Source organism: Daktulosphaira vitifoliae, unplaced genomic scaffold (genome assembly GCF_025091365.1).
Source record: "Daktulosphaira vitifoliae isolate Bord-2020 unplaced genomic scaffold, ASM2509136v1 Scaffold_2, whole genome shotgun sequence".
Lineage (NCBI taxonomy): Eukaryota > Metazoa > Arthropoda > Insecta > Hemiptera > Phylloxeridae > Daktulosphaira > Daktulosphaira vitifoliae.
In genome coordinates, this window is record NW_026099573.1 from 40,320,090 (window position 1) to 40,331,152 (window position 11,063).

At 26.0% G+C, this 11,063-nt stretch overlaps 1 protein-coding gene across 1 annotated transcript; it reads right to left on the reverse strand.

Annotated features, from left to right (window-relative positions):
- Positions 1-666: 666 nt before the first annotated feature.
- Positions 667-8,016, reverse strand: LOC126898256 (ciliogenesis-associated TTC17-interacting protein-like). The gene is made up of 6 exons (XM_050672196.1): positions 7,965-8,016; positions 5,049-5,290; positions 4,930-4,971; positions 1,290-1,412; positions 926-1,225; positions 667-852 (listed from the first exon to the last, which is right to left on the reverse strand). Exons 1-6 carry the CDS (start codon positions 8,014-8,016, stop codon positions 706-708), a joined length of 906 nt encoding a protein of 301 aa, XP_050528153.1. The 3' UTR covers positions 667-705.
- Positions 8,017-11,063: the final 3,047 nt, after the last annotated feature.

Sequence of the window (11,063 nt, forward strand, 5' to 3'; positions counted from 1 at the left end):
TAATGAGAAGATTATTAAGAGCAACGATAAATATTCATCTTTTACTTTTCTCACGTTCTTTTTTCATGGCTATTTATTAGTATTGTGAGATATTATCTAACAACTATGCATCATTATACTAAACAACACGAATATTTTTTCTTGTATAAACTATTAAATATTTACAAATTCCGTAGATAATAGGAATACTTGATAATATATTATATTTTGTGTGTAAAATCACCATACTCTAATACTATTACAATTACTCTTATAATAATTAAATAACCCATCTACTATTACTATATGTAAATTACGACAATTCTTTTCCTAATCAAATTGACATCGCATTATTTATAACACAATAACACACATTTAAATAAATGTTATATAGTATAACATTAACTATCAGTGTTATCAAATTTTTATTAGTTAAATGTTTAAATATTTCATAAGGGAGTATTGTTAAAAACTAATTTAATTAAGAAGAGAACTTTAAATCTCATTTCTCTTACTGTGCCTTCCTTTCCCAAACAAGTGGAGTCGGCGGAAGGGAGGTACAATAGGTGCGACTACACCAGGCTCTGAGCCTTTGACATGAATACAAAATTTCCAAATAAATGATATAAAAATATAATATTTATTATCATTTAGCCGCAGTTCGCAACAAAACGGCGGGTAAAAAAAATAATGTTTTTTTGAAAATATTTATTCTTTTTTTAGATTTCACAATATCTCTTCAAAGTATTTAATAGAAAATGCCAATACATCTTCAGGTTTGAATATTAATATTTCCTTTATGTAGTCCAAAATCATATCTTTTACTTCACTATTATTTTTTAAATAGCTTTTATATTCAAGTTTTAATTCTGACTAAAAAATTAAACCTCTTAGTTGAAAAATAATAATATTGAATGAGATCAATCATAAAGATTTTATAACTTACAACTTTCATTAGGAACATTGACTTTAATCTAATATCTTCATCCCAGTACTTCCGTAAACGTAATGCCGAATCTGTGTATACTTGTCCGTTTTCCAAAACCACCATACAATGTTTGATAACCAACTTTCTACTGCTATTATCATCCCACGTGTGTTCTAACAAATAACCTGCTTGAGTAAACAACGAAGTCATTTTAATGCTTGGAGATTGAGGTGAATCATGTCTTTGCAATATTCTCTTGATGATTGACACTGCTATGTTCATATTTCTAACCTTATGTTTTTCTTCTACTGAACATATCTATAAAAATATTACAAGTTAGTTCAAAGTTATGTCACTGAAATAAATATAGTTAAATTTTTACATAAGTTGTTTTGTAAAGTATTCCATTAATAGAAATAGCTGAGTAGTTATTGATTACACCTTTGTATCTTATGATAGCTAGATAACGCATATAAGCATAGTTCATTCCTTCTGTGAGTAAATTCTATTAGATAAAAAAATAATTATTCTCATAAAGTAAAACAATATTATGTTATTGTGTGATTTAAAGTTCTATAAATTAGAGAAGAGTGATTATAGAGTGATACGACATGATAAGATACGATTTTTTAATTTAGATAAGAGAGAGGCGCAAGTATAACTATTTATGTTATAAAACATTTCTTGACTGCACTCTACCTCCTTTTCTGGTACAAAAGTGTCAAATTTGGGCAAAAATTAAAAATTTGTTGTGTATATTTTACGGTGTCAACTATATAGGTGGGTTATATAGATGGGTATGGAATATTTTCACATTAGATGTTCGTTGCAGGCATAAACATTTTTCAACGAAAATTCAAACCTGAGTATCACTAGAAGAAAATTTTATTGACTGGTTCAATTTTTCTTCATTCGATGTGATATTAACGTTAGTTATGTTATCATTATTTTCGCGAGAAATAATAATAGTTTTGTATTTTTCGTCTGATTTTCTAAAAGAAAAATGTATTTACTTATACTATACGTAATAATAATGTAATTAATATTAATTTTTTTCTTTTTAGGAATTATTGAAAAGGATTTGAAATAAAATTTATTTTGATAAGATTTTTTTTATTAAAACATTTATAATGCTTACATTAATTTTCAATTAAAACTAATATTCATAAATTTGTATAGTACATTATTTCTCAAAGATAATTAAGTTGTGAAAAATCTTATAATTTGTAGAATACGTAAAATTCAATAAGAAAACCATTTTTACATAGGCTTGAATAATTCTTGGTAAGGTAACTCGTTAAGAGTACTTGGTCCAAATTAACCCCAGGCATTGTGCAATTTTTATCGATATCTGTGGCGGAATATTTTAAAACTTAAAAATTAAATCAGAATAGATAACAAAATTAATTAAAAATATGTAGGGTAAAAATAAATAACAGTTACTATAACATTTCGAGTACTGCTTCAATACTAGAGGGCTGGCCTTCATAATGCCCTCCCCCGATGTCTTTCTATGAATAAGGTATGACTCTAAACATCATGTTAAAAAAGTTAATTTTTATAATAACTAAAATCAATTTGCGATAAATTATTTTTTTAAGCACTGACTCATTTATTTGAGAGATCTTATAACATGTATAATTACTAGAAATAATTGAAAAAATAAATAAATTCTAAATTTCTAGTATGTAATTTATCATATGTTTTAATGTCTAATTATATTACTAATGGGTGATTTATTTATTTTATTAAAGCATTAAAAAAAAATACAATTTAATAATTAATGAAAATTAATAAAAAAATAATTAATTATTAATAATACAGATGTTCTTAACAGTATTAAAGTTATAAATATAATAATAATAATAATAATAATAATACAATTTAAAGATAGAATCGCATATAAACTGTTGCAGCTATATCAATATTTTTTAAAAATATTGATGATGTGCTAATTTTACTTAATATTACTTAATAACAAAAATAAGTATATTATTTGGATATTTAATTATTTGATTTAAAATATAGAATATAATTTAATAAATCCAATGGCTCATAAATAACTATTTAATTTATTATGGGAACAATTTAAGATTTAAAATAACAAATAGTTTGTGTTGGTCCATTACTCACCAACATAAAAAAAGTTGATTGTTTAAAATTTAAATATATATATATATAATAAATAGAATATCCTTAAAAGAAAATAAAAATTTTTTTCTAACAGCATATTTAAAAAAAAATTGTTTAAACATTATTTTTCATTTTAAGAGGCCTAATATTTATTACAAAGAATTCTTTTATGAAACTATATTTTTTTGTATTCGATAAAAATTAAATTAGTATCAAAGTAATCGTAAAAACAATTATGTTTAAGTTAACACTTGCAGTACAAAATTATTCATTTAAAATGACTAACTTACATGTTTACATAACATTATATTATAATTTTGGTCTTCAACTACAAAAATTTATTTTTATAAATTTAAATTAAATTTTTGGTAAAAAAAAAANTTTACGTCTGCCCGAACCACTCTCAGTTGTACTAACAAACTTCAAAATTTTTTCTTTATTTTTTTTAATATCACCAACTGTCGATTTTCCTATCCCGTATTTCTCCGCAATCATACCATAGTTATGGCCACTATCTATAAGGTTAATTATTTTAACTTTTTGAGCTAAACTTAACGTTATATGTTTTCGCGGAGTCATCGTAACAACACACCACTCGATAAAAGAGAAGTAAACGAACTAACCATCAATTTATTACTATCAGTCTTTGCTAGGAATAGTTGGTAATAAAAATAACAAAATTGTCGATAGCAATATCTTACACATAGATAAATAAGTCACGGGAATTCTCTTAAAATCTATACACAGAACAAATGGAATTATGGCGTCCGGATTACCGCGCTCACCGGATTATCGGGGGTCCGGACTATCGAGGCTCTACTGTATATAATAAATAGAATATCCTTAAAAGAAAATAAAAATTTTTTTCTAACAGCATATTTAAAAAAAAATTGTTTAAACATTATTTTTCATTTTAAGAGGCCTAATATTTATTACAAAGAATTCTTTTATGAAACTATATTTTTTTGTATTCGATAAAAATTAAATTAGTATCAAAGTAATCGTAAAAACAATTATGTTTAAGTTAACACTTGCAGTACAAAATTATTCATTTAAAATGACTAACTTACATGTTTACATAACATTATATTATAATTTTGGTCTTCAACTACAAAAATTTATTTTTATAAATTTAAATTAAATTTTTGGTAAAAAAAAAAAAAAAAATTAACAAAATTTCATGTTTTCTTTATTTGTACATTTTTTAATAACTAATTTTTAAGTTTATTCATACTGTTATGAATGAATACTCCAATAATACCTACTTCCTCATTTTACTTTTAAAAATTATCCCTAAGTATTATTTTTTCTATAAAAAACTTGATTATGATTTTAAATGCTATCTATAATGTAAGATAATTCAGCTAATTATTTTTGAATTTTATCATCGATAAACTAAAAGAGTAGTTTTTATGTATTCATATAATTTTTAATTCTATATGTTTTAATTGACAATAACGCCTGAGAATTATTTTTTAAGAAGGACTACTGGTGCCTTTTGAATTTAAAATTAAATATTTCTAATACCGCTTGCTGGATTTTTTACATACAGAGTTGTTTAAAAATAACAGACGATTAGTAATATCTAAAATAATATGAGATACTAATTAAAACTTTTATTAATATTTATCTTTTAAGCTGTTTTATTTGTATTTGACTTCCTAAAAATTTTTGAAAATGGAATAATATAATTTTTTAACGAATATTTTTTAAAATCTAATATCAAAAAATTGAGCTTTCTATTTGAAAGTTAATATGAGTTTTTAGTATTAGATGGTAGCAGACAATTAATTTTTTGTGTAAACTAGCTCAACAAATAACCATTATTGTTAAAAAATAAAACAAAAATAATCTCTTATATCTTTCGCGAGGCGTAATTAAAAACTTACCCTGTATATTGTTATATGCCACAACATTTTTCTACGAATATTCTAAAATATTGAATATGAAGTGTAATAGTAATCAAATATTATATCCTACAAATTACATACAACCTTAAAACAAATACATACTGTGACCATTTCTCATCAAAAGATTGAAAGTTAGTGGTGCAATTACTAAAGAGACTCATTTCGATCTCTTTGTGACTTTCGGTACTTTTTGATGAGTGAATACTAATTGTAAACGATTTGGTATTGCAATTTGAAAAAGATTCTCGTATTTTACCAGAAAATTCACCAATATGTGTACCACTTTCATCTTCTATGTCTAAAGTTTCTTTAAAACATATTTTTGATATATATGCACTATCTGAAAATTTTTTAGTAATTTTACTGCGATATTATTTACTGAAATAATTGAGAGATCAATTAAAAAATATAAGCTAATGCTTGGAAAGGCTTTCGTATATATTTACACCATAGATACTGATAACAAAGAATAAAATGTTCACTGAATATGTAAAAGAATCTTTATATTGTATCAGTAGCCACCAAAAATTGATAAAGTAGTCGAATTAAGAAGATAGTACATTTAATATTTATTTGATGACTCGTTATTTTAAAAGTTCTGTTTTATAACTATTTTGTTTTAGAATATAATTTTTAATATTAAATAAAACTAAAAATTTACTGAAAATATGAAATGGCGTGTTAAGAATAAAAATTTGAAAATTTGAACTCACCAATGGTTTGAAAGTTTTCTTGAGTACATTTTTCATTAAACGATCTTAATTTTGTATTTTGATTTATTAAATTTATGTAGTCTGTTAAGTTTTTGGTATTTAATCTGTAAACATCCATAATGAATAAGATTATTATTCAAAAATAATATTTTATTATTGTTACTTTTTTTTTTTTTTGAGAAATACTATATAAGAATACTTAACAATATGAATTTAATTTCTATAGTAATACGTTACTATTAATAATATTTTTTATTTGAGTGTCAATTATTTTCTCGCTAAAATATTGATTTAATGTATTACGAAAACAAATTAATAATTATGTAATTCGATTAACTTTATTTTTCTTGATTCAATCACTTTCATCAGCTCTCGTTTTTCTCGTATTTACAAATTACACACAAAAAAAATAATATAGAGTAATGTTTCTTAGAGTACATTTATTTAAATTAATTATTTCTTGTCTTAATATATTTAAGCTTTATTTTAATATACATTCAATATAGTTAATATACTTCATGAAATACTAAGAAAAACATTTTACACCCAAAAATGACAAGTTGAAAATGATATATTATTATTGATGAAGTTTTAAATTTTTAAAATTATCAACGTAACATAATAATTCTAACTGCTCCGCTCTTTAAATATTGTATTTTTAAATTAGCTAGGTTTCCACAATTTTATCAAATGCCTTTAATTCCAAGGTCGTTTGGCTCGGCTTGCATACGCTACCGGAGACCACGGACATGAGTTCTAGGCTCCCTGCTGAGGGCAGCACCGATCAGATCAACGCGATCGACGAACCAGCCCAAGTCAATGATTTTAGTCGGTTCGCAAACGGCTTTTCTTTGCTGTGCAAGATAGTGGGCACGTGTCTCTTCGACCCATTGGTTGAAGTACACAGCCGAACCCCAATTGAAGTTCGTTTGCCCGACGATGCACTACAAGATGCTTAATGCTGCGGATTACAAGAATTCACACAGTTATATTAATAGTTTAATTTAAAATTTAGATTTCGAACTTAATTACCAATAATTCAATGCACGTATTAAATATCATTTTTACTGGAATAATACAGTTGCTTTTTAGAGATGGGCTAAATTGTTCAAACATTGATGTTATATCGAAACTTAAAACATCGATGTTGTCGTTACGTCGAATTTTCGAGAAAAATATCGATGTTTTAACATAGAATTTTTTCAGAACATGGAAAAATTTAAATGAAATAAAGTTCTTTAAAGGTTAAGTTTCTATCCTTTTTTTTATTAATTCAGTATTTCAGTCATACAGTGCCTTGTACACCAATTTATGGTTCTTTAATTACAGTTATGGCTAGTGGTGGATTGGCTTATTGGGAAATTGGGAATTTTCTCAATGGTTTGGTTCATTTTGTGGGTTATTTTAGGAACATAATAAAAGTTCTTTTTGTACAATAGAAACTTTATTATAAAAATTAATATACGAGTAGCATAAATTATAAAATGGTTAACAATGTAATAGTAATACAATAATCACTTTCAATTTTAACACATCAATTTCCCAATGCTTAAACTAATATTTAATTTAATTTTATTATAATTATATGTAACATGTATTTCTTAAAATTGAAGTTCACTGACTAACCTAACCATAAAGTATCGTCTAAAGTTTGTAAAAATAATTGTTGATTTAAATGTTTGACACGGAATTGTTAAAAGTGCCAATAAATTTATTCCTTTTAGGAAACAAAAAAAAAAAATCCGTCTAAACAAATGATGTAGTGGCACTAGCTGAGAGAGAGAAAAAAATACAAGAAAATGTTAAATAAGAAATATATATATATATATGAATATTTATTTATTTAAAAATTAAGTAGAAAAATAAAAACTGAGAATGTATACACTACTGCAATAGAAAAAAAAAATATATATATATATAAAAAATTACTTTCAAGTACGTCACAAGTAATTGGCGGGTGGCATTAGTTCACGTAAGACGTCGAAGGCAAGATAGATCGTTCACCGCCGGCGCTCGGTGGTCGATCGCGCTCTAGTAGATAGACTTTGCACCCTAGCTAGATAGCGGGAGTACTTTAATCAGGCTGGGCTCGCGATGTAATAGGGCGTCTGATGGAAGAGACGAGGTGACCGTGTATTAAACGTATCGCAAAATATACGGTACCGTGTCATGTTTAGAAGTTAGACGATCCCTTTGTTTATTTAATGTCAATCCTGCCTTAGAAAATAATCTTTCGCTTGGGACAGACATCGCAACAGGTACTAGATATTTAACGGCCACTTTTGATAGTATAGGATACACTTTGCATATATCCTTCCATATTAGTAAAGGATATCATCTGATTGTCGGGCATGATTGCTTTTCAAGTATAAATTTAATTTGGAGGGAAAGCCACTATCATGTAACTGTCCTCCATGAGATTTACGGCTGGTAGATTGTTGAACATATTTTGCATGATCTTGCCACAAATTGAACGCCTGAGGTTCATCTACTGCTGAAAAATATTATATATACATCTAAAACACAGGTTTATTTTGTATATGATAAATTGTATACTGTTTATACTTGTGTTGTCTGTATTGTCAGAGTTAGGCAAAAACAAATCAAACTAATGAATAAAAACTAAAAGTATGAATAACTAATTAATTTGTGAATAAAGAACAATATTTTATTTTAAATAATTTTAGTTGTAAATAAAAAATAAAAATTATTCTGAATAATGTAACTTGTGAATAAATTGATTATTATGAATAAATTAGTTAAATAAATTGTGAATAATATCCAATTTTTGTGTAACAAAATTATGATAAAAATATAATATACATAACAAATCAAATAATTATAACAACAATAACAATAATTTACATAATAGTAACAATAATCATGACAAAAATAATAATTAATTTTAATTTTTAGTTTCTATTTTGTAATTCATAATTTAAATTTGATTTTATTATAACTTTATACTCAAATAAATCATCTGACAACCTATTTGACTTTGGTAAAATCGTCATCGTCGCAAAAGAGAAAAGACTACCGGATCTGAAGACGCCACACGAGTATTGTACCAAGGAAAATTTTTTTGACAGTAGGATATCTGTTTAAACATTCAAGACGTTGACGTGGATCCTCAACATATTTTAACATCTTGAACATACATTTAAAACTATAGTTAAATTAATTATAATTGAAACATTTTATTTCATATACATAATTCAATATCAGCAGACGTGGATGTATTTGTACTGTCATTTTGTGTTGCTGGACCAAAGTCATAAAAGTCAGAGCGATCTTCTTCAATTTCAACATTTTCTTCACTAGTTGTTGTTATAGATTCCGCTGTTACTGCTTTCGTAAATATTGATAAGGAAAAAGGATAAAATTGTAATACAAAAATTTCAAAACATCGATATTTTCTTCGATATATCATTGACTAAACCTCGATGTTAAAACATCGATGTGTATCGACCATAAATATCGATGATTTTTGCCCACCTCTAGTCGCTCACACTTTATAAGTAGGGAACTAACTGACTGAAGTGTGAAAAGGACGCATCAATTGATAGTAGGCAAATGTTTGTGTTTATATAGTTTATGACCATATATGGTAATGTTTACAATCTAAATAGGTTTTTGATAATGTTTACAATAAAGGTAGATTTTAGATAGATAGCTCGTTTATGACCATATATGGTAATGTTTACAATCTAAATAGGTTTTTGATAATGTTTACAATCTAATTAGATTTTTGATAATGTTTACAATAAAGGTAGATTTTAGATAGATAGCCACATTTAATAATGTTTATTATGTGGATAGATTTATTTTAGATTATTAAAAATTTTCCATAATGTAAATTTTCATAGATATGTGACCCGTCTAAGTTTTGCTAAAATGACAAATAGCCCGCAAAATTAAAAAGGTTGGTCATACCTGGTCTATATAATTTACAACGTTAACCGGGTCAGAATAAGAATGAGATCTGTTGCCCAGGATACACCAGTAGAGGTGAAGGCAGGACTTTACGAGGGTTAACAAATAACTGACAAACATTGAAACGCAAAGTGCAGGTTTTTAAATAGTTATTTTATTTAAGAAACGAAATGAACACAAAGTCAAAATGTAATATAAAAATATAACTCAAAATAAATTAAGTCGTACAAAATACAAAGTTACTCGTTTCAAACGTTCTGACCCGTAACTCAACGTTTCTTCGTTAAAACGTCCAGTTCCCCTATCCTTTTCATGTTTCCCTTTTATATTTTTTTCCCACCATTATTAATTTTCTTACCCTGCATTTCCCTTTTATATGACATTATTATATTGCTTAAGAATTCAAAAATTGCTTACTACTGTTGTAAATTTTGTATTATACTAAAATCGACGTTATTCAATACTTCCTCAGCTATTTACTATAGTAGCTATAGTTTTTCTAATAGTAATTTTCTTTAAAGGGGAAATTGTTTCAAAATAATGTTCAATAGTGATCTTGAAATATGATAATCCACCTATACAAATTTTGTGTTGACATATGCCATTAAATCTGTGTTTAAGCTGCTATTGATTTTGATTTGAATTTTTCAATGTAATTTTCATTTATGAGTGTATACAGTTAAGGATGTTCAGTTTGGATTATCATTTTTCCAGTGTATTTTGGTTAAAGTATCTTTAACTAAATAATAGTTGAGATCATTTGATGTATCGTTAAAAACATTTGGTCAAGTAAGAGCTGAGAATATAAATGAGAGTCAAAAAATAATAAATAGTATTATAATATTAATATGAATAAGAAATTTCAGAATATAATTTTTTTAATAAGAATAACGATGGGAGACTGCAGTGGTGGTGGAATGCTTGATATTCATTAAAGTTCTTGTATCTAAATGAGATAAAAATTAAATAAGTTTAACATTTTTTTCTGACTCGAAAACCTTTGTAAGGTATTTTAAATAAAGTAAAGTCTATACACTTGTTGACTAAATAACAAGTCATTTGTATGATGGATTTGGACTGCACATACTTGTACAGTATTTATTATCATATGTTAAAAATGTGTAAATTTCATGATAAATATTTTATATAATAAAAAAAAACTATGTTTAAAGATCTATATCAGTAAGTTTTTACTGAAGTGATGCTATTTGTATACATTTTGAATAAATAAACTTATTATTTACAAATTATAAATCTGGATATTCATCTACAGTCTCGCCATCCAAATTAAAATTTACGATAGGTAATGAACATTCATCTTGTTTACGTGATATTTATCAGAAAGACGCCCCAACGGCCCAAGACCTCATAGTTACTCGGGTCGCCTTGGATGAGGCGGCTTTATTCCGTGGAAACCAGTGGAAAAGGAGGTAGGCCGATGCTACTCATCATTCAATAGCCTAGACC